The 23,966-nt window shown below is 42.1% G+C and overlaps 1 protein-coding gene across 2 annotated transcripts; it reads left to right on the top strand.

Moving 5' to 3' along the window:
• The first annotated feature begins 140 nt into the window (after positions 1 to 140).
• On the top strand, positions 141 to 23,660 carry znf574 (zinc finger protein 574). Of its 2 annotated transcripts, none has more exons than XM_037785341.1 (10): positions 141 to 275; positions 2,992 to 3,149; positions 9,837 to 11,010; positions 11,324 to 11,532; positions 11,847 to 12,026; positions 12,261 to 12,355; positions 15,749 to 15,843; positions 18,687 to 18,835; positions 20,320 to 20,607; positions 22,649 to 23,660. In XM_037785341.1, exons 1-10 carry the CDS (start codon positions 245 to 247, stop codon positions 23,246 to 23,248), a joined length of 2,979 nt encoding a protein of 992 aa, XP_037641269.1. In that variant the 5' UTR covers positions 141 to 244; the 3' UTR covers positions 23,249 to 23,660. The 2 variants fall into 2 exon arrangements, with proteins under 2 accessions (XP_037641269.1, XP_037641270.1); XM_037785342.1 differs by having other exon boundaries at positions 147 to 275; positions 2,995 to 3,149.
• The last annotated feature ends 306 nt before the right edge of the window (positions 23,661 to 23,966 follow it).

The following is a 23,966-nucleotide window of genomic DNA, read 5'->3' as shown; positions in this document are numbered from 1 at the left end:
ATTTTTAAAAAAAAATAAAAAAATAAAAAAACATTAAAACATAAAAACAAAACAAAAAATTAATAAAAAAACATAAAAAATAAAAAAAAAAAACCTGCACAGACCCTGGCAGTGCTGGCGCTCTTTTGAACTACAAACCTCCTCAGTGTGATGTGTAGCTGAACCCTATTGGTTCACGCAGTGACCCTCTCAGCCAATCAGCTGCAGCCTTCTAACCTGCAGAAGAAACTGAAGTTGTTGTCCTATGTCCTCGGCCGGTAAAATGTCTGAGCCCGGTGAGTTATGTTCAGTTAATTCTACTGATTTTATACATAAATGAATGCTACTTTTTTTCCTGCTGAACACATACTGCAACACTGATATATTTATGATATGATGTATGTTTTGAACAGTGGGGGAGACAGCTAATGTTAAGTTTTAGTGTGTCGCCGCCATTACACCACCGAAGAAGCGTCTCCCGCCCTCCTCCTCCTCCTCCTCCTCCTTCTTCTTCTTCTTCTCCTGCTCTGTTTCTTCTTCTCCTCCTTGGTAGCAGACAGTAGCTAAGCAGCACATGTCCAGGTGGTATAAGAGGTGTAGTCGCCGCGTCTAAAGCGATGCGTTCATGGTTGTTTTGATTAGCTCCAGAGCTAGCAGGAGAGCTAGAGAGCTAACCACCGCCACGCCGGAGAGGAGGACAATATGGCCATGATGCTAGAAAGATGGCCATCGTTGCATGTTAGCAGCTCTGCATCTGGTCAGAGATAACACACTGTAGCTGCTAACCCAGCTAGCTCTGACTGGCTGTGTTGCACGGGTCAGACTCACAATCAAAGCAGTCATAGGAGCTGATGCAAGGCTTGGTGTTAAGCTGGGGATTGCATGAAGTGAACTAGGAGTTACGTGGAGTTTTTTTGTCCCCTGACTGACATTGTCCCTGGAGGTTATCCTGCACAATGCATGCTGTGGTATAACATTCATGGTATTTAAGAAATACACATTATAAAAAAAAGAAAATTACAAACTGGTGCTTGTGGGTAAAAGCAGATGCAGACTACCTTACATCTGATCATTTAACTGTCACTGTTAGACTAAAGGTGTAGCAATCTTGCACAAGGTTATCCTGCACAGTGCATGTCATGGAATAACATTCATGGTGTTTAGACACCTGGCTCATTAAGAAATGCACATTGTAAAAAAAAAAAAAAAAAGCAGATTACAGCTGGTGCTTGCAGGTAAAAGCAGATGCAGACTACCTCATATCTGATCATTTAACTGTCACTGATGGAATAAAGGTGTAGCATGAATCTGATCATCTGTATACCCAGACACAGTAGAGCTTCTGCTGGGAAGAAGGTTGCAAACACACACAGACCTCACTAGACTACCATCCCAACAGGGGCAGTGGGGCATTATTATGCCATAATTGATGGTTTAAATGATTTTGTTATATTCTATATTTTTCGTACTATAAACAAGACCCATGAAAAGACCAAAACCAACAATACATTTATCCTACTAACAGGGCTCTGTATCCCCTCTCCAGTGGCTCCCTGTGGAATACATTTTCATTTTTATTTATCATTGTTTTAGGTCTATGTTACGACGGAGTATTAGGGCCACATTGAGGAAAAAATTATATCTGAGATTTCGATAATAAAGTCATATTACGAGAATGAAGTCAGAAGTTTACGAGAAAAAAGTCAGTATTATGAGAATAAAGTCATAATATTATAAAGTAGTCATTTTACGTGTTATTTCCTTTTTTTCTTGTAAAGTTATGACTTTATTCTCGTAATATTACGATTTTTTTTCTCGTAATATTATGACTTTATTCTGTAAATCTCAGATGTTTTTTCCCTCAATGTGGCCCTAATACTCCGTAGTACATTTGCACTTTGGCCCTCACTGCATTAGACTTATATATTATATACTTAGACTATAAACTGTGTTACCTTCCACACAATGCTCAAATGTTTTGCGGCTCCAGACAGATTTTTTATTTTTTATTTTTGCCCAAAACGTCTCTTTTGATAGTAAAGGTTGCCAACCCCTGCACTTATAAGAACTGCCTGTGAAGCAGCTTCAAATCATGCCTGATAAAGCCTCATAAACCTAAAAAACTGTTAAAAAATGTGTCTTACTTCTTTATGATGAATGTGGTTACTGTAATTTTTTTATAAGTTGATCCCATGTACAGCATCCTGCATCCAAAGATTTACATCTTCAGTAGGAACACTTGGGCTCGGGGCACAGTCACATACCCACTGGGGAAGTTGGAAAGCATTGAGAGACAGACTAACATAGCATCGTTAACAAAAATATGGAATATCGCCAGGCTTGTCCTTTTTAAGTCTTAGCCTTGTGTCCCAATTAAAATTATGAACTAGAAGGTGTCTTTCAAAGGTATTGATGTGTGTCTTTCGGTGTGTTTCTTTGATTTGTAAGGTTCTTTTTTCAAAGTAGAGCCTTGCTGGTGCAGTATGAGGTCTGATTTGTATCCAGTGAGTGGGAAAGATCGCAGAGGTGGAGTTTGATTATAGCTAACTACATTTAGCAGCAGCATGCACTTCCAGTGGGTCCCAATTACAGCACATATCTAATTGATGTTGGAGCTAAACATCGACTCGGCCCATGAAATGGCAGAGAGAGAGAGAGACTTGGCAAGGTCTGTACTGAGCAGCAACCTGCATGGTCAAAATAACAATTAGCCCAGGCTCAGCGCATGGTGAGTCATCCTGGCAACCCCAGGGTTAGCCTGCTGGCGCTTGTGTCCAAGCTGTTGTCTTGATAATATATGCAGGCACTTCTTTTCATCAGGAGAGGGCAATGTTCACAACCTAACTTCAAATGTAATGCACTGGTGGGTAGACATCTGTATAAGACTCACGTTGTGATATCACTTTCATATTCCGAGCATGCTGAGTTTTGTGAACTGTTTCACCTTTATCTAAAAATCAGTTTTGCATTGCTGCGTTTCTTATGAAATGTTTTTGATTTCTAATCCCCCGGCAGCTATGGAGAGTTCGTCGGTGTACATGTGCTTCCCCTGCTACCAGGAGTTCAACACCCTGGAGGAGGTACTCGAGCACCAGTTGACGTGCACCGCTGAGGATGAACAGCTGGAAGCACCTGGAACCCCTGTCACTGTTCCAATGCTACAGACTCGGGTAAATACTGGAGCAATCAACAATTTCCCCTTTTCATCATGTGATTGCATGATCATGATTTCAGCTGAGAATAAAACCAAAAAACGTCAGTATTTTGGCGATGTGGCCTGAGACGACCAGCGGTGAGATCACATAAAAGCCTCTGAATCAGATCGGAGAATGACATTGAAGTGACAAGTATAACTTTAGTAATAAATTGGCGATGTTCTGCTACTCATCATAGTAACAGTGACCTTGATCAGAGCACTTAACATTGAGTTGTTTGCAATGATTTACTGACACATCTCAAGGGGTTGCGGTGTATTAATATCTAGGTGAATGCTGACGTCATGTTTTGTCGTAGAATGACCAGAGTTTTTTTCTGTTGGATAATAATAGTGCTTATTAAGAAGCATTATCAGTTTATTAGGTACACCTAGCTGAAACTAATGCATTCTAATACAACAGTCCTGTAATAAATCGTACACTCATGAAGGTTATAGAGAAGTGTTTCTGTTATTTAGCCTACCGTCATTGATATAAATGAGGCGGACAAACTGTCAGTATGACGCAACACAATTCAACAGCACCACAAACTGCAGCCTCCATAATGATCAACACCTCTCTTAAAAAGGGTTTTAACAAAAACATGAACATTTTTTAACTTTCCTGAAGATTTATTGCAGGACTGTTGTTTTAGACTTAATTAGTTTTAGCTAGGTGTACCTATAACCTAGCAACTGGATATGCCAACGAAGATTTATTTTTGTGTCAGTTGTTTTATTGATACTCCTACTCTTATTGATACTCTTATTGTTTTTTTTTTTCATTTCTAAATAATTGCTTTTTAAAACTATATTATTTAAAAAAAGTAAAATTCAGAACAGGATTAGAATTTATTTCTATTTTTTAATATAACGAAATGTTGTTTGTGGAGCAGCAATAATAATAATGTTTACAATAGCAAAGTCACTGTATAAACTCATTAATATCTCACTTGAAGTAAATCTAAAATGTCAATGAAATAAATCACATTCCTGAGTGAATTTGATAAAGAATGAAGAGCACAGACATCAGTCAGTATCAGTCCTGTCCTCTGTCCTCCTACCTGTGATGATGTGATTCACTGGTGCAGGTAACGGTAACGCTGGTAGAGAGAGGAGGGGCTGCTTTGTCTCAGCCAGCTGATCAGATTACAAGAATTTGCTAAATTAAGCTAAAAAGTTAGACAACATACAGAGTAGACAGCTTTTGTTTTAGCTTGTTTGTAACAATTCACTATTAGCATAGACAAAACATAATTGTGTATGAGAGACTGTGGACTGTGAGATGAAATATTGCATTTCTGTATGTTATGCTTGTTGAACAGGTGAATTGATACAGTATTGACCTTTTACTCTTGATTGGGTTTTATTGCATTTGTGACGAGCGTTATCAACATCTCCTCTGGTAAAATGTAGCCACACTTTCGATCGTTTTGTTCTCTCTGCCATGATGAGTGTCTCACGCTGTACTGAGCCTGAGTGTGAGTGTGTGAACACGACTCCACCCGTCAAGCAAAGACAGGCACAGAGACGGGAGGTTTGCGATGCTGCCCTTAATTGCTTGATAACCCCATTTGCCGCTATGGAAATCCTAATTTGTCAAGTACCGATAGCAGAGCCATTAACTCCGGCCCTTATCAATACTCTTTTTTTTTTTTTTTTTACTAATTCAGAATCGGTTCCCGTTTAGAACCAGGTTTCAGGGGCATCCCTGTACTTGACTACGTAAGAGTTTAAAATCTCTTTTTCAAGAGAAACCTGGCCAAGAGAGCATCATTAAAACATTGTTACAGCAATAAATGATAAAATAAGCATCCCATGCACGCTTTTGACTTCCCTCCTCTCTCTCCTCCCTGCTGTTCTCCCTGAGTTTCAATCCCCTGATTCCCTCCCAGTCCCTCCCCCAATCAAATTTCAAAATCCATCCTCTATATTTATTAGAAATAGCCTAGTGTCACTGCTGTTTGTGATTGTAAATTACATACTTATTCCACATATTTGTCAGTTGTGTCTAAACACAGAGAGAGAGAGAGAGAGAGAGAGAGAGAGAGAGAGAGAGAGAGAGAGAGAGAGAGAGAGAGAGAGAGAGAGAGAGAGAGAGAGAGAGAGAGAGAGAGAGAGAGAGAGAGAGAGAGAGAGAGAGAGAGAGAGAGAGAGAGAGAGAGAGAGAGAGAGAGAGAGAGAGAGACCGGCGCGGAGAAATTTGCTCCAGTTGTGAACAGCCAGGCTTCTGCTCACACTACAATTAACATAGCGCGGCGCTTCCGCGTCCAGTGTGAACCTTCAGATATATAAATGTTTTTAAAGACTTGCAAATCATAGATTTGTAAAATGTCAATTTTGTTTTCTTCAAAGTCTAGTGTTGGGCAGCCCCCCCCCCATACATGTGCATAATTTATACTGATAAACATATTCAAGACAAATATCAGTCACTAAGTCATTGCACCAGTACATCTGTCAGACCTCTAACTTTTACCCTGATAAATTGGCAATGGTTGTGTAGTAAGGTAAGGCCTGCAGATTACTCAACAGTTTTCTAAGTACTTAAGTGCTACCTGGAACGGCTTTCTGTCTAGGGTAATGGCAAAATAACACATTAGCACGTTGTTTATCAGAGTAATGAGTCTCTAGTGAGGCAAACAGGTGTAACGGGCAAAAAAAAGTGGCAGTACTAAAAGTTGATTGATTGTGGAGTGTTGGACTTTTAAATTGGGCTTTTTAGACAGAGCATGTTTTATATTTTGAACAAGCTCTGATCCGTCATATATCATATCAGTGTTATTGGTTGAGCTCTGTTCTGAAAGTATACAAAAATGTGTTAAATCAGCATACAGTGTGCCAGCTTCATGGAGAGGTTGTTTTTGGTAATAATATGGTACAGTACAAGAGCAACATGGTTAAAAACAATATAAGCCAGTACTGCATTTTGGGTATTAATTTGATTAATCACAGTAGAGGAAAAGATGAAACATTGGGAGCAGGAAGGGATGACATATCTCATCATAAATGTGTCGCAGGCCAGGTTGAGGTCCAGGATGCCACATTTACATGGTATCTGGTAGGGCTGCACCATTATGGCCAAAACGACAATCACGATTATTGTGATCAATATTGAGATCATGATTCTTTTTCACGATTATTCATTGATTTTAGGGACAAAATATTTTTATTGCACTTTCACTTTAAATCAACAGAGCAGAAGGTTCGTTGTCCTGACTTCAGTGCATTTTTCATTTTGCCCGTCTGCTCTCTGTTGTATAGTTTGGTATTTCTTTTGTCCTCCGTGTCCCCTTGTGAGTCAATATCGGACGGATAATGTCCCTATTGTTAGGTTATCCTCCACAATGCGTGTCATGGAATAACAATCATGGCGTTTAGAGAAGTTCACCTGGCTCATTTAGAAATGTACCATGTAAAAAAGCAAATTATAACTGGTTCTTGCAGGTAAATTGGTAAAAAAACTGCAGCTGCAACATTCAGGAGAGTTTTTCACAGGCCGCTGCTGCAGGGTACGTACACAGCGGCATGACAGCTCCCCAAAATTGAAGCCAAACGTCTGTCGCCAGCACAGAGCTATTATCTTTATGTACATACAAACATACGTGCGTCTGTCCGTCCATCCGTCCCTCTGCCCGTCCGTTTGTCCCTCCGTCCGTCCGTCCACCCGTACCATTCTCATGAGCGCGATATCTCAGGAACACCTTGAGGGAATTTCTTCAAATTTGACACAAACGTTGATTGGGATTCAAGGATGAACTGATTACAATTTGGAGGTCAAAGATCAAGGTCACTGTGACCTCACAAAACACGCTTTTGGCCATGACTCAAGAATCCATATGCTAATTATGACAATTTCCCACAAATGTCTAATAGGATAAAAAGTGAAGTGATGACATTTTGAACAGACGTGGATGTAAATGTGTGCTGGTGTAGTGTATGTAAATTCAGTTGTATTTCTATTGTTTTGGCTCATAGTGGATTTCTGCATTGCATTCAGTATTTCCTACTTAATGTGTCCTGTTTGGAATATATTCTTTAGGGATGAATTTCATCAAAATGCTGAGCTCTATTAATTCTAACTTCTGCAAAGACGCTATTTGAATTGCAGAGTTTGAAAGTTGTATAATGGGCCAATCTACTCTGTTTAACTTTGACATATTGAGCTGAGTCTCGGTACGACTGGCACTTTTTTTCTTTCGTCTTTTCCATGACAGCGTCAGGGTTAAAAGCAGTCCTTGGCTCTCGTTTGCCAGTAGGGCATGGCTGTCTGTACTTGTGCCCAAACTTCCATCCTTACAGTCTTCAACACGCGTCCATAAAGCAAGGTGACACTCATGACAGACAAATTGCATCCTGAGTCGCCAGCGGGAGGAGGAGCATGAGAAATGCATCAGTCAGTGCCACCCTTTCTCCTGATGGATCGCTCATGGGCCTTCCCATCGATGAATCAGCTAGAGAAACACTATAAAACCTTTTGGCTTCCTGGCCCTCACTTTGCTTTTAAGCTGTTTTATTGCAAGTGTCCCGACTTCATTAGCTAGATTATCATAATTTCTGAGTATATAATGTGACATTATAATGTTGGCTGTTTATTATCTGAAATGGATGCAAAGAGCTCTTTTAACAAAGAGATGGAATTCAGGGAACTATAATGATAGGACATTGAGACCAGATAGTGCTTCAGTGTAACTTATCATAACATTTTGGTGGCCTAAAAACCTCTTAATCAGCATTCGGTTGTACTTAGCTCCACTCTCTCGTGTCCCGTCTGGTTCCAAAAAACTAGATGGCAAACCCTAGTCCACAAACCAATGGGTGACGTCACGGTGACTACGTCCATTTCTTATATACAGTCTGTGTGTAGTACCCAAGGCCTTTTTTGTTTGTGTTTTTTTTGTGTGCTGTATCTGGGAATGTCGGTGGTGTTGTGGTTGTTGGAGCTGTGGAGGAAGATTTACAGAAATATTATTATTCCTTTTGAGTGGCTTTCGTCTGTAAAATTACCAGAGCATTTGTGGATTACGGTGCGTGTGCAGGGATAATGCCTTTCTGAAAGTAGGTTCCACCAGATCATGTCCTGCCTAGATTGTAGAAGAAGAACTCCTTCTATCTGTATGTAAGGTGGCAAAAGTCCTCTGTTGTGTAGAGCCGCAGTACAAAGATAGAAAAAAACACTCTTTACTTTCTCGGTGAGTTCAAAACATCAATCTTGATTTTGACTAATCCTGACTTTCTGATCTAATGCAGGCCTGAGTCATGTAGATAAAAAATCAGTTTGTCAGAACATGCTTTAGAGCTAACAAAGTTAGATTTTGTACTACCTTAATGAAATATATGCCCTTTGTTGGCAAGAAAGAGAAAGTAACTGTAACTTGTTCCTCACCTGTGACGCAATGTTTTAACATAATGTGGATGGACAAAAAAACATTTAAAGGTGCAATGTGTAAGATCAGGCCACATGCTCCAAACAAATAGGGGTCAGCATTTCACCTCTATACTGGGTCCATACAATTTTAATTCACAGTCATCAGTTATATATATATATATATATATATATAAAAAACAACTATATATTAACTAACAGCAGGGCAAGAATATGCAAAATTTGACCAAACTGCTGAAACTCTGAGAGCCGTCATAATAACACTGATATTTTATAGTCTTCATGTGTTCCGTTGTTCTATAGTTTGGTTGGTCTATAGTTGGTCTTTGTGTTTACTGTGCCACTAACCGGGGGCTGTACAGTCCGTGCACGTTATGATAGTTTGTTTATCTGATTAAATCCAAAGTGGCGGAAACGAGAAAAACTCGTATTTTGTTCGTTTCGTCCATCAGGAGACTAAAGCAACTAGAAGCAGCAGCTCTTGAGACGGACCTTCCAGCGCCGGGGGTCTGATCCTGGGGAAGTGCCACGACGAAGTTTCAAATACTGTCAATTGTGCCAATTTCAGTTTATAGATGAGACGCAGACATGCATTATTTTGACAATATTTGCTTTAGGAAGACAAATAACAAAACCACACTCGGCAGACCATCAGCCAAGACTACCATGTGAAAAATAGGTGCAGGCTATGACCTCATTTACACCTTGGTGTTAACATCCTATCTGTAATGTATAAGAAAAAAATGCAAGCAGAATGCTCTTGAATCAGCCAGACCACATTTGGAGGTGGTCATCAGTCTTCACATTGACTAGAATGCTAAAACAAAAGTCCATAAATCACTAGTATGGCAGACATATTGAACGGTCTAAATGAGACAGTTTCATAAGTCTTTAACCTCGACCTTGATGTTCTGTTTTTTATCATTCAAATAGATTGAGGGAGCAAATGTAAAACCCTGTGGAGAGACCCATTCAACCCTGATGGACCTTTGATAGTTATCGGCCAGGCTGAGGCCTTATCTTGGCTGACTGGAGCTCTCAGAGGAACCTTGGCTCTAAACACATGCTGCTCTAATTGACCTCTGTACCCCAATAATGAATTGTCATCCCTCATCTGCCAGAAAGAATGAAATAAAAGAAAAACACTGCAGGTTGAATTCACTTGAAAAAGCTATTTGATCAGTACCACAAGGAGTCATTTCCTACACGGAAACAAACGTGAAAGTGAAACATTAAAAGATAATATCTGATATCTTCTCTTTTCCTTCTTTGTCTTTGCAGCAACAGGTAATAAATATATCAAGGGCAGTTGAAGTCCCACAGTTTCAAGTCCAAGTAGGAAACGTGCAACCTGTTGTCAAGCAGGCTGCAGTCAGTGCACAAGTGACATCAGACCAGCCCAGAATCCTCTACCAGTGTGGGGACTGTGATGAACTTTTCAAAAGCCTGGACCTTTGGCAGCAACACCGTAAAGAAGAGACGTGTCAGCAGTCTCCCTCTGGGAAGAAGTCAAAACCTCATTCACAACCTGAGCCAGAAACCGCTTTAGCTGAGAGCTCCAGTTCAATTTTAAATCCAGATGATGCTTCTCTCACGACGACTGAAACTAGTGAGAATCTTAAACCAGAACCGGTGGAGACTCCCGTAGCAGAGGAAGAGGGGCAGCAAGTTGCAGAGACCACTTCAGCTCAGAGCTCTGATCCTCCTGTTTCTGAGGTGGCCGCCTCGACCACGAATCAAGAGGATTGGTCTCCCAGGAGGAGAGGGGCAAACAAAAAGCCCAAGCCTGAACCAGTGCTCCTGTGTGTGGACTGCGGCTCGTGCTTTGGCCTGGTGTCTGAACTAGTGGCCCACCGCAAGACCCAGCATGGCTTCGAGGAAGCTCTGCACCGCTGCTCTGTGTGTGGGGAAAGCTTTCTTAACACCACGCTGTTTCTTTACCACCGCAAGCAACACCGGCAGAAAGGCGAGGAAAAGCTGGTCGAGGTTCCTGAGGAGACATCAGAGGAAGTTTGTACTCAAAGCAACGGGACTGATGAGCAGCAGGGCCAGGATGCCACTGACTCCATCGCCAACGTCACCTCCAGTTTCACACAGCCCGAGTTTTTCATGTGCACCCAGTGTGGGGAGAGCTTCAGCGACGAGGGAGGGCTGGTCACCCATCGTAAGCAGAAGCACGGCCTGAAGGAGCCGCTACACAGCTGCCCCAATTGTGGCGAAAGCTTCATGAACACCACCCAGTACCTGTACCATCGCCGGCAGCATCGCTTCACAGCAGGGACAGAGGTGGTGGACGGAACTGAAACTGGTGATGAAGCAGCTGCCACTAAACCCCAGGATACCCCACCGAGCTCAAAGCGGCTGCTTTCCCCGCCGGCCTCTGCTAGTGAATCAGGGTCACCCCTTCCTAAGAGAAGTAGGCCCTCAATCAGGATCCTGAGCGGCATTAATGCTGGTAAGTGAAGATATTTGTTTTAAAGCAGCTCCAGAGTGCGTCCATTTTCGTTCATTTCACATAATATGTTAAGAAATTACTAATTACCTTTGTGTTTAGTAACTGACAAAAAAAGGTAAAGCTTAAAATGTATTATGCAGTGCCAAAAGGCGCGGTTAAATAATTTTGGGTGCAGCTAAATGACAAAGTTAGGCGCACCAGTGCAACCAATGTAAAAAGTTAGTCCGGAGCCTTGAAAAGCCCATTTGGGAAAAAATAATATATTTGTCGCTGAATGGTTTGGTCCCTAATGAACTGCTTTTTGTGTTGTCAGGAAACAGGGGCACCAAAGACGAACCAGAGGGCAGCACTGCAGCAGACTCCGACAACACCAACCACCCTCCACCTGCTAAGCTGCTGCAGGACTGGGCCCGCACACCACTACCCCATGTTTGCCCCTACTGTGGCAAAACTTTCACCAGGCGTGTCTTCCTCCGCACCCACGTCTACAGCCACACCGGAGAAAAGCTCTTCATGTGCAAGGTGCCAATCTGAATTTAATCAAAAGTTGTCCTTTCTTGAATCTGAGAGATAATCTTATTTGATGGAAATGTCACTTGCGTCATGCAGCCGACATAGTCGAGATGATGTAATGCTTTTGAAGTGTTTCAGGTTTGAGGCAGACACAATCTGAACCTCCGGCCTCATTATATTTGACAGATTCTCCAGTGTCTCTGCACAAATGGAGGTTGTTGGAAATCATTTGAGCAAGTGTAGCCATGTACAGCTTTATTTATTCCCTTACAAGAGCTGTAAATACAACTATGGCACTGATCCTGGTTATTGTTGTTGTGAAGGTTTGCACGAAGTCCTTCACTAACTCCCAGAGCCTGCTGCGCCACAGCATGAGCCACACGGGCAGCAAGCCCTTCAGCTGCAATGTTTGTGGCAAAAACTTCTCCCAGGCAGCCACCCTGAAGAGACACCAACGCATTCACACATCAACACTCCCTCGGCGCAAGCGTGGACGCAAACCGGTACAGTCTCTACCATTTTTCTTTGTAATAAAATACCTCACAAATTTGATTACAAAATTGCATATATAAAGTTTTGACATACGTACATACATTTTAGCATTTTAATCAACATGTACTTCATTTTGTTATTCATCATTTCTAAAAAAGTTATATATTTTTGGTAGATAACTTGCTGTGAAATCCTTTTTGTTTTTTGTTTTTTACTGACCTTGACTGCTGCGTCCCTCAATGCAGGCGTGTACTTTGGACAATGAGGGAGCTGCTCATCTCTTCTCTTGTCCTAACTGCCCGTCACGATTCAACACGGAGGATCAGCTCAACCATCACAAGTAAGAACACAACAAGAGGAACACTTTAGCAACTTTAGTTATTTAGCATTCTTTATTTGCAGGAGCGTGGGTGGAAATGACTAAAACACATCTAACAACTTCCATTATATATACTGTACATTACATTCAACACTCTAAAACTAGCTCTAAATCTTTCCATATAGACCACAGATTGTCAATATTCAATCATTTCCAACCCTGTTTACGGAGTAAATACATCAGAATTAAGGTTCCAAACAGGACAGGATTTAGATAACCCCCCTCCCCTCGCCAGGAGCTGTAGTAGCTGAGCCGTGTCTGACTACTGAGCAAGACCTTAAAGCTGTGTAGCAAACACACTGACTGAGACGTCTGGGTGCCCTTGAGCCTCAGCCACATATGATTGACAGACAGAGGCCCAGTAAATTAAGATGATAACGATAACAACCCAGGACGGGGGAAGAGCCTGGTCCTGTCCTGCCTGGTTGAGCAAGGGGGAGAGGACATACTGCGTGTGTGTGTGTGTGTGTGTGTGTGTGTGTGTATTTTATTGGCTTTGGCTATAGCACATTGGATGTGAAATAAAACAGTGTCTGGAAGGTTAAAGCACTGACTTAGCAGCAGGACAATGAGCTAGATGTGGATGTGCTGGAGAGCCAAAAGCAGAAATGCACGCATATGTGGGCATACACACTCACACACACCGAGAGAGAGAACCTCCTTCTCTTTATGAGCGTCATTTCGCATTTCTCACCCTTCACTCACTCAGTCAGTAAGACTGTTGCGTCTTTACGTGGAGAGCATCCCATTGTGGTCATCGGGTTTGAGCCCCGGTAAAGCAACAGCAGTGGGAGGGGAGATGAAGACATGCTGTCAAACTTTCCTCAAACTTGCAGTCATTATTTACTTATTTTGTACTTTACTTTGCTATTATTGTCTAATGAAAGATGAGGACAAAAATCGGACTTCAAGGATTTTCCTTTTTTAATAATCACATCAATTACATTAAAGCAACGGATTTTCTCATATGTAGACCTATAGACAAATGAATAAATAAATAAACTGTAGATTTTGCCAACATATAAAACAAAAGACCTGGCTTTGTTGAGACTGTCTATCGATCTCCTTCGCTGTGTTTCAGTGCCCGGGACAGCAGCCAGATGCTGGAATAAATTAGTCGTGCTGCTTTTAGCTTCCAGAGACTTTAAACAAACTTTACAGCGGACAGCAGTTTGCTCGAGGTCGGACGCTGAAGAAAACTCTTGTTGCGTTAACTATGAACTTCGGGAGCTCAGGGAAACGGTGGCAGTTCCGCTCCGTTCCATAATTACTTAAGTTAAAGAGAAATTAAATTTTAATTTCTAAACATCATCCTAAACAATTAATTTGAAGTAATTTATAGAATCAATTTATTGCCCAGCTCTTGTTAGAGCATTTCAGTTAATCTGCCGATAATATTTTAGATAAATCGCCATTAATTGATCTATAAAATAACCGCCTTAAATTTATTCTATTGTTTTAAAACAGTTCAAAACCCAACAATCTTAACTCAAAGTTCACTTACGAGCTTTTTCCAGAGCTTTTAACTGCATCTCACAGTCTTCATCAGTAGATGGAGTTTGCTCATACGTCATTTGCTGGAGAATACTTGTGTTTATTTCCAAGGTCAAGAATGAACCTTCAGCTAAACAAAGTTTCCTATTTTAGAAGACAAGGAAAAGCAGCAGCTGGCAAATTTGCTCAAAAATGGCTAAAATGATTCAGTGAATATCAAAATTTGTCTGTAGATCAACAAATCGTATTAGCTCTAGTCAGTGTAATACTAATGCTGTACGTATAGCGTCACCTCTACTCATTATAGAACATCTGGCTGGGAGAAGAGGTGACCCTGACTGAAATTTTAATTCTCCCAGCTGCCTCAGGGTCAGCTGTCCCTGAAATATTGATTTCTCTTGTCTATTTAACAGGGAACAGAAACAGCCTGGCCTCTTAGACGAGCATTGAGAGGTCCTTGCACATCACCTCTAGCGTCCTGCTTTACTGCAAGTGACTCGTGTCTTTTGCCGCGACATTACCTGTAGCAGTATGATATACATAATACATATGCTTGTATGTGTGCAATATCAAGTGGAGCATCATGTTTCCTAAACTTCAACATCATCCGTGTTTGTTCTGATTTGGAGAAAGCTGCTCTAAGAACCAGTATTTTATTTTCTTCCATGCTCTGAGAGCTCGCCTGATGCAGCGTTAGGTGGATACATCCTAACACTTCTCTCCTCCCCTAAGGCTATATCCAGTGTAACGTTATGCAATGGATAAATATAGTCTTTCATGTCCTAACTCGGACTCCTCCCAGTTTACTGCTGTTTTTTTATTTAATCTCCAGCCGTTATACACTCAGCTAATACCCCTTATTTAACCTGAAGCACAGCTAAGCACATACTTACTGGTAATCCTCCTACGAGTCAAATATAGGGTAGCAGCTTAAAACCAAAACATGACTTTCCCTCTTTATTACTGTTTTTATGTGTCTGTCATTTGTGACTTTTTAAGACTTTATACAGTGTAATCTAATTGTTTGTATGACTGTTGCCCGTTCCTGTGAGGTAGGAGCGGGACTCCACCACTCACTTCCCACGTACACACACACTCTAAGTACTGGCTCTACTCCAGGTGGCTCTAGAGAGAGTCATTCGTGTTTCGCGTTGGCCACTGTAGCTGTCCAACACGCTTGGCACACGGGAGAGGCTTCAGTTGGTTGCAATCTCCTCACCTCATCGCTAGATACCTCCAAATCCTACACACTGTTCCTTTAAAATGCAGGCTCCGCTCGTAGAAAACTCAACCTATCAAATCAAGCGCTTCCTAAACTAACAGCCAGCCATCTGGGGACGATCAAGATGTGTTGACTTCACTTTTGAGGAGCTGTCTTGCCGCTGCGTGGGCACCTTACCGCGGCGGCAGGTGAAAACTGTACCTGTGTGTTGCATCTGCAGTCCAGAGTAGAAGAGTAATATACTGTATATTACTTGTTTTGCCAACAAGCAAAATGAAAATGCACTGAATACAGGTGAAGACGAACCTTATTTTAAGTCTTATTTTGATGCTTATAGTTTTGGCAGGTTTTTAGCACAACATGGAAGTGAAAGCAGTGCTCTGTTTATTTAAATATGAAAGTGCAATAAAAATGTTTTGTTCCTAAAATCAGATAAATAATCGTGATCTCAATACTGATCAAAGTAATCGTGATTATCATTTTGGCCATAATCGTGCAGCCCTACTGCAATCGTGTCATCCATGTCATGTTATTCTTTTTGCAGGTTAAAAAAACAATTTTGAAACTTATCATTGTCAATAGTATGCTCAGTGGTTAAAGCACTTATGTGAATATGTGTGTTTCTGTGTATTAAACAGACTGCTCCACACCAGCCATCCATTCCCTTGCCCCGAATGTGGAGAGGCCTTCAAACGCAGGAGAGAACTGGACCTGCACTCGCTCACTCATCAAGGTGAGAGTTCAGGGCATAATATCGTTCACCCCCATATTTTTATAGTAAAGGTCTTTGCACACAGATTTTTTTTTTTATTCGTCATCCGATAAAAATCGCTACGCACAGAAACGTTCGCACCGAGTATGTTGTGTTTTATTATTCTATTCGCTGCGATAATTTGCAGAACAAGACAAAACGGACGGTGGCCCTGAGGGGTCAAACAAACCTCTTTCGCCTTTTGATGGATGCGAAAAAAGCAGAAAATTTACCCGGTTCCGAAAACTGAATGAATTAAACTTTCGGAGTCGGTGTGTAAACGTTTCTGACACAACGTGAGGTTGTATTTATTTTTAAACATGCGACAATTTCAGATGAAAAATACGAACTTTGTGTGCGAAGGCCTTTAGCAGGAGCAACCTGAAGCTAATTAATCATACATCAGTCATTTGGGCTGAAGTGTTTTGCTCCGTTATTAAATATCTTTTTTATTCAGCTGTTTGTGTAACATCCTTTCAATGTTTGACCATTTCCGAACATATTAAGAAACCTGCTTGTAATAGAAACCAATTAGATATGATGTTTGTATCACACCACTATAGCATGCAGTTAATTAGTATTGATTAATGCAAAGGCGCTAAATGCCCCCATCAGCCTGACTGGGTGGCCTGTCTTGTTTATTTACAGAAATACATCCATGTTTTATGTGCATTGTTCCTCTAATGCATTAAGTCAATGACTTTCCATTGATCTGTGTCCCATATGGAACGGAGGAGGAAGGTGGAGGTAAATGAATTAGGTCAACATGTTGACTCTTCATCTTAATCAGGGGAGGGGGGGGCGTTGGCACGGCAACCTCATTAGTTAAGCTCGAAGAGTCAGCATGCAGCAGGGGTCAGAGGTACATGGCTCCTCTGAGAGAGATGATTGGAGAGATTGATCCATTGATCAGTCCAAGGCCATAGGCTGCGACTGTCCTTATTAAAGGTTTAATTAGAGGGTCCCAGAGGGGGTCGCCCCCACTGCGATAAACAGTACAGATGGTTAGCAGATTGCAAGATGTTGGCGTGACGACCTATAGACATGATGAACCATCAGTGTCAGCAATTTCCCAGCCAGGTTCTCAAGAGCAGCGCAGTGAGAGTGTGGTTCGCTTTGCCAAAATAAAACTAGGGCACCAGCTGATCAGAGCTGAAATGATTAGCTGATTAATTGATTAGCTGGATGACAGGAAAATAATCTGAAACAATTTTGACAATCAATTAATCACTTTAATCAAGTAGAAGTGCCAAACATTTGCTGGTTCTGGGTTCTTAGTTGTGAGGATATGCTGTTTTTTTTTCTGTTTTATATATTTTTTAGGATTTGGACTGAAAAAGCAGCTTGAAGATATCACATTGGGCCCTGGGCAACTGTTCTGACATTCAGTCAGTCGAGAGAGTAATTGGCTAGATCAATTCATAATGAAAATAATTGTTAGTTGCAGCTCTACAAGTAATGATTATTGATTAATCTGTCAATGATTGTATTGGTAAATTGATTCGTCTGTGAAAAAATTCCAATTTCCCAGAGCCCAAGATGACGTCAGAAGTCTTGTTTTGTTTGACAGCAGTCCAAAAACCAAAGATATTTTACTTCCAGTGGAAACCTCTTATAGTGATCACGTCTGTCCCGGTCAAATTGATCACTATAAGCGTATGATTATCATAACCAATTTTTTCTTTTTCTTAATTTCTCATGCAGATTACCATCTAATTGACATTTGTATTATTACCACATGAATATAAAGTAGTGAACAGCTGTTTCAAACGCTTTTCAAATTACAGCACTTTACAAATTAAATTACTATACACTATATATACTATAACACTACATCTATAAATTATAGCTTACTTTGGCCCGCTCAAGGGGGCATTACGTGACCGAGCATTATCAATCCACTTGACGAGGACGGCTTCAACCGCAGGTGCTCTCCCCGCGCGCATTCGTTTTCTGTCTCCATCACTGGCAGCCATGACTGTTTCTCGTTGTTGGAGTAGACCTGCACAAGGTAGCCTGAGGAACGGCAAGTTTCGCTGCTGCATCTCGTTGGCTTGTTTTTGGCAGTTTGTCACGAGCTTGGAGGAGACTACACTTCTCACTGAGAGAAAATGACTTTCTTTTTCCCGTCATGATTTCAACGTGCACGCAGCACCAGCTTCAGGTTGCCAGCCGGATGCAGACGGGTTAATATCAAGGGAGTAAAGTAAAAACAGTATAATTACCGTAGTTAAAAAACATCCATACGGTGTCATGAATAAAAAGTCCCAAAGTGAAAAATGGTGGTCAAAGGTCACTGTGACTTCACAAAACACATTTTTGGCCATAACTCAAGAATTGATATGCTAATTATGACAATTTCACACAAATGTCTAACAAGATAAAATGATGAAGTGATGTTATTTTGGACAGACATGGATGTAAACTGCAACTTGACTGGTTGGCGAAGGCATACAACCACGAGGCGGTAATTCTAGTTACACCTGTTGTTCTTTCTGCGCCGTGTCAGAATGACTTCAAAGGAAAAGATCATTGTTTAATCACTAATTACAACACAAGCTCATGCCGTACATCCTGTGAATTAACATTTGTCGGGTCGAACTCACCTTGTGTGTTCACATTATAAGCAACCATTGTTGACACTGAAAAACTGGCTGCATCTGAATCACCAGCCATTTCTGTATGTACCACCTGCCACTGCACAACTGTTGGAACGACGGCTAGCAATCAACAAGGTTAAATCAACCGTCAGATATTAGCATGGCACGGTAGCTGCTTGTAGTGTGATGACCACCTGCCTAAAACCTGACACCATTCCATTGCAGACAAGCAGCCAGCGACGTGTCTTCACTGTTCAACACAGTTTGTGAACCAGTCAGTGCTGGAAATCCACATGCAGCGTTGCCCTTCCACAGAGGAGGACAAGAACACAGGTCGTGGACGGGGTCAGGGCCGAGGACGATGCACTGGACAGGTTGGGAACACAGACAATAAATGTTTTTTCTTTCTAGCAGGTTTTACAATATTCAGAGTGTGAGAGATTGCTAAATCTTAAAGGAACAGTGTGTAGCATTTTGGGGATCTATTGGCAGAAATAGAATATAATATTCATAGCTATGTCTTCATTAGTGTATAATCACCTGAAACTAAGAATCGTTGTGTTTTCGTTAGCTTAGAATGAGCCCTTCATATCTACATAGAGAGCGGGTCCTCTTCACGTAGTCCACCTTGTTGCTCCGCCATGTTTCTACAGTAGCCCAGAACAGACAAACCAAACACTGGCTCTAGAGAGAGACTTTCACATTTTCATTTTACCTGAAAGGTAACTTTATTAGAGTATATCTCACAGAGATACTGAAACTGCAAAACTGACAACAGGGGCTACAGATTTAATCCGAGTGTCCCCAGAGGGAATCAAAGCAAAGCACAACAAAGTCATTCTTCTGTAGTGCTTCAGGTTTAATCAACTATCTGGTTGTACTTCATTGTCTGGGCTCAGGTGGTAGCGAGCAGAGAGCCGAGGTTTTCTTTCTGGTGTCCACTGTGTAGTTGATCATACTATCCCTTACACACTTGTAGAGGCAACAATAAACAACAAATATTAGTTGATCAACAGAATATTAATCTGCAGATATTCCGATAATCAGTCGTTTAAGTCATTCATCGAGTAAAAATGCTAAATATTCTCTGGTTCCAGTCTCTTAAAGGAACAGTGTGTAACATTTCGGGGCATCTGTTAGCAGAAATGGAATATAATATTCATAACTATGTTTTCATTAGTGTATAATCAACAGAAACTAAGAATCATGTTTTTGTTAGCTTAGAATGAACCTTTCATATCCAAACCAAACACTGGCTCTAGCGAGAGCGTTTAGTGTATTTATGTTACCTAGTTCTCCGAGACGCTTGTGAAACTGTGGTAACGTGAGCCGCAGAGTGCAAAACCGTGGTACCGCCAGCCGCCGTCTGACTTCTGACTTCCGTTGCTCCTTAAGTAGTGTTATTATGGTATGGATGGCCTCTGAGCGAAGTGAACGGTGTTACCACGGTTTTGCACTTGGCAACTCACGTTATCGCAGTCTTTGAAAGGGAGGATTAAGCAAAGGGGTTCTCGGTTGCAATCTGCAACCACACCACTAGACGCCGCCAAATCCTACACACTGTACCTTCAAGTGACATATTTGTTTTTAATGAGGATGAAACAAGTACACAGCACACCGTTTTGGCATTTTGCCAGTCCAGACAGAAAGGAAGTGGGGTTAGCGAAAGGGGGGTGATCTAACAAAGGTCCCCAGTCGTGTGACGTTGTGGTTACGTCTCAGTCAGACCATGAGGACACCGACCTTTTCTCTTTTCATTAATTGCCCCCCTCTGTTCATTCTCCATCTCCTTACTTTCCGGTTTGTCTCCCTCCCATCTCTTTTTTCTTTGCTCGCTTTTTTATCCCTCCTCCCTCAGGTTGAGTGTGACCTATGCGGCCACCGTTGCATGACCCAGGAGGGCCTCGACCTCCATCGGTTATCCCACACGGGCCAGACACCGCTCAAATGCCCGGTGAGGCCTTGCCGCCGCCGATTTACCTCCAACAGTACCCTGGAGGAGCACGTGCTGGCCCACTTCCAAGGAACGCTCAGCAAGTCCAAAAACCGACCCCGCTTCCGCTGTCAGATTTGCCACAAGGAATTTTCCTACAATTCCACCTTCAGTGTTCACATGAGGACACACACTGATGAGAGGCCCTTCGAGGTAAGGAGGATGGTGCTGCTGTGTGTGTGTGTATGCGCTTGTATAAAAAGTGGATTTCTCTCAGCCTTCTGAATCATATCTTGTCCTCTTTTTTTTTTTCATAAAAGACTTTCAAACCCTTTTAACACCAGTATTTCAAATTGACATCCAGCACTGCCTCACCCCCCATGGTCACACCCGTTCATAGCTATGGCCTTTTCTCCGTTTCTGGACCATGGCCATTTGTGCAGTGTGTGTCCTGCGGGTGTTTCCTCCCTCCCTGTGTACCTGTGATTAATGACAGGGCTGAGTTAGGGCCTGTCAGCTCCCCCCTGTGCCTGTTACTATTCTGGGACTCTCTCCCCTCTCTCTCTCTCTGTTGCTCTGGTGACGAGGCAGGACATCAACTATAGACCCACCCGAGCCCATCACAGCATGTCGGACTGTAGAAATTGATTAAACGTTTGTGGCTTTGCTTTGAGCCATATTTATCAGACATGCTAAGGATTGAGGTTCAAGAAGCACTGGTCCTCAAACACACAGTTATGGGGATGAATTTTAATTTAAATCAAATATAATGTGCGTTCCTGAAGGAACACCTATATTTATTTACTGAGTGTCTAAAGAGCAAACCCAATAGGAAAGCAATTCTATTAGAGTATATCTCACAGAGATACTGAAACTGCAAAAGTGACAACAAGGGCTACAGATTCAATCCAAGTGTCCCCAGAGGGAATCAAAGCAAAGCACAACAAAGTCATTCTTTTGTAGTGCTTCAGGTTTAATCAAGTATCTGGTTGTACTTCATTGTCTGGGCTCAGGTGGTAGCAAGCAGAGAGCCGAGGTTCTCTTTTATGGTGTCCACTGTGTAGTTGATCATACTATCCCTACACTTGCAGAGCCAACGATTAATTGATTAGTTGATCAACAGAATATTAATCGGCAGATATTCTGATAATCAGTCGTTTAAGTCATTTATCAAGTAAAAATGCTAAATATTCTCTGGTTCCAGCCTCTTAAAGGATCATTTCAGTGGATCTATTAGCAGAAATGGAATATAATATTCATAACTATGTTTTCATTAGTGTATAATCACCTGAAACTAAGAATCGTTGTGTTTTCCTTAGCTTAGAATGAGCCCTTCATATCTACATAGGGAGCGGGACCTCTTCACAGAGTCCGCCATGTTGCTCCGTCATGTTTTCTATAGTAGCCCAGAACGAACAAACCAAACACTGGCTTTAGAGAGAGTCTTTCATGTTTTTACGTTACCTGAAGGCCACCGTAGTTCTCCAACACGCTTGTGAAACTGTGGTAACGTGAGCCGCAGAATGCAAAACCGTGGCACCGCCAACTGCCGTCTGACTTCCGTTGCTCCTAAAGTAGTGTTATTATGGTAATGATGGCCTCTGAGTGAGGCGAACGGTGTTACCACGGTTTTGCACTTGGCTACTCACGTTACCGCAGTCTTTGAAAGGGAGGATTAAGTGAAGGGGTACTCGGGTGCAATCTGCAACCACACCACTAGACGCCGCCAAATCCTACAAACTGTCCCTTTTTAAATGTAAATATTTGCTGGCTTTCTAAGTCTTCTGTGACTAAACTGAATATATTTAGGCTTTGAACTATTGGGAGGCCAAAACAAGACATTTTAGGACATCACCTTAAATCTAGGACATTGTGATGCACATTTTAACCGTTTCTGATGTTTTATAGACCAAACATCAAATCAATTCACAGAAAATAATTGGCAGATTAATCGATAATGAGAGAATTGTTAGTTACAGTGTAACACTCTTGTGTCGTTTTTATTGCTTTGTATGTGTCTTCCCCCCCCGACCGTCTTCCCCCATACCCTTTTCTCTCTGCTTTTCCTCTACCCCAGCCAGAAGTGCTGCATCTGCAGAAAATTATAAAGAGGGGTCTCAAAAAATATTAATTGCAGTAGAGTTTTGTGCATTGGCACTATTGTGAACATAACCGTACTTTCTTGCTACCCTCTTACCTTTCTTATATTTTGTACACTTTTCACATTGTCCTCTTCCCCATTCTCCTCCACCAGTGCGCCACATGTGGCAAGCGCTTCCGCCAGCTGCCCCACCTGCAGGACCACGAGCGCATCCACAGCGGCCTGCGGCCCTTCTGCTGCTGGATTTGCGGCAAGAGTTTCAGCGTGGCCGCCCGGCTCACCGAGCACGCACGCACCCACAGCGGGGAGAAGCCCTACCCCTGCGGCCACTGCCCTGCCGCCTTCCGCTCTCGCTCCAACCTGGATAAACACATCCGGCTACACGGAGACCTGCCTGTGGAGAGCGCCGAGCAGGCAGCACAGGAGGCCGAGGCGGCCCATGTCCAGAAGGTGCTGGAGGGGGCCAAAGTGCTGTCTTCTCTGGCCACCACGGGGGAGATTGATTCTGGCACCGTTCAGACCATCTATGTACTGCAGGGGAGCGATGGAGGTAGTGAGACGGTCATGATCCCGTCTGATCAGTTTACCGGCTTAGACGGCGCCTCGCAGGTCGTCATCCTGCCCGCCTCTGTTCTGGGAGCTCAGGGCATTTCCGTTCCCACGATCACCATGGATGGAAATGAAATCACCATGATGCAGACGAACCACTCACCACAGCACGCCATAGAGTTCATTGTGGAGGAGACTGTATAAATGGCAACACAGTAGAGAAAGACTGAATGATAAGTTGAGAATACAGATTGTTGGATTTAGGTTTGATAATTAAAGCATATGGAGTTATTACCTTATATGTATATAGTTTGACAGTTTAAACAAAGGTCTGTGTAGAAATACAATTTTACAAGTTTTCCCTGAGCAGAAAATTTAATAACATTGTTCAAACAGTGTAAAACTAATGAATCAGAGGTCCATACGCAGACGAAACGCTCAGGGGAACAGAATGTACTTTAAATTAGTCTTTCAAACTGATTGAAAAACAGATTGTAAAATTGGTCCTCGATTGTATACAGACATACATTCACAAGCCCCTATTTATTAGGGGAAGACAAGCGGTGGCCCATGAAATGTCTTCTGCTTTCTTTATAATAAAACGCTTCAGCTTTCACACTTGTGAGCGTCCATCAATTTATAAGGTTAGGTGACACGAGGGCATCGCCCCCATCCCTGTCAGATGGGATGGTTTTTATAGGTCCTGCTGTAAATGGCCACTTCTGCCTTTAGACAAACAGTATGAGGTCTTCTGCTGAGAGATATACAGACAAGTCAGTGTTTCAAACCGCTGTTTCTCTGTCACACGGACACTAATGTTAGTGAAAGGCAGAATGAAGTAACATGTATAGATCAACCCTAATGCTCCCATAATTTATAGGACATTATGTTATCGATTGCTTTTGTGCTGTAATTAAATACA

Source organism: Sebastes umbrosus, chromosome 11 (genome assembly GCF_015220745.1).
Source record: "Sebastes umbrosus isolate fSebUmb1 chromosome 11, fSebUmb1.pri, whole genome shotgun sequence".
Lineage (NCBI taxonomy): Eukaryota > Metazoa > Chordata > Actinopteri > Perciformes > Sebastidae > Sebastes > Sebastes umbrosus.
Note: the sequence above shows the minus strand (reverse complement) of the source record. Positions and strands in the feature narration are given on the sequence as shown.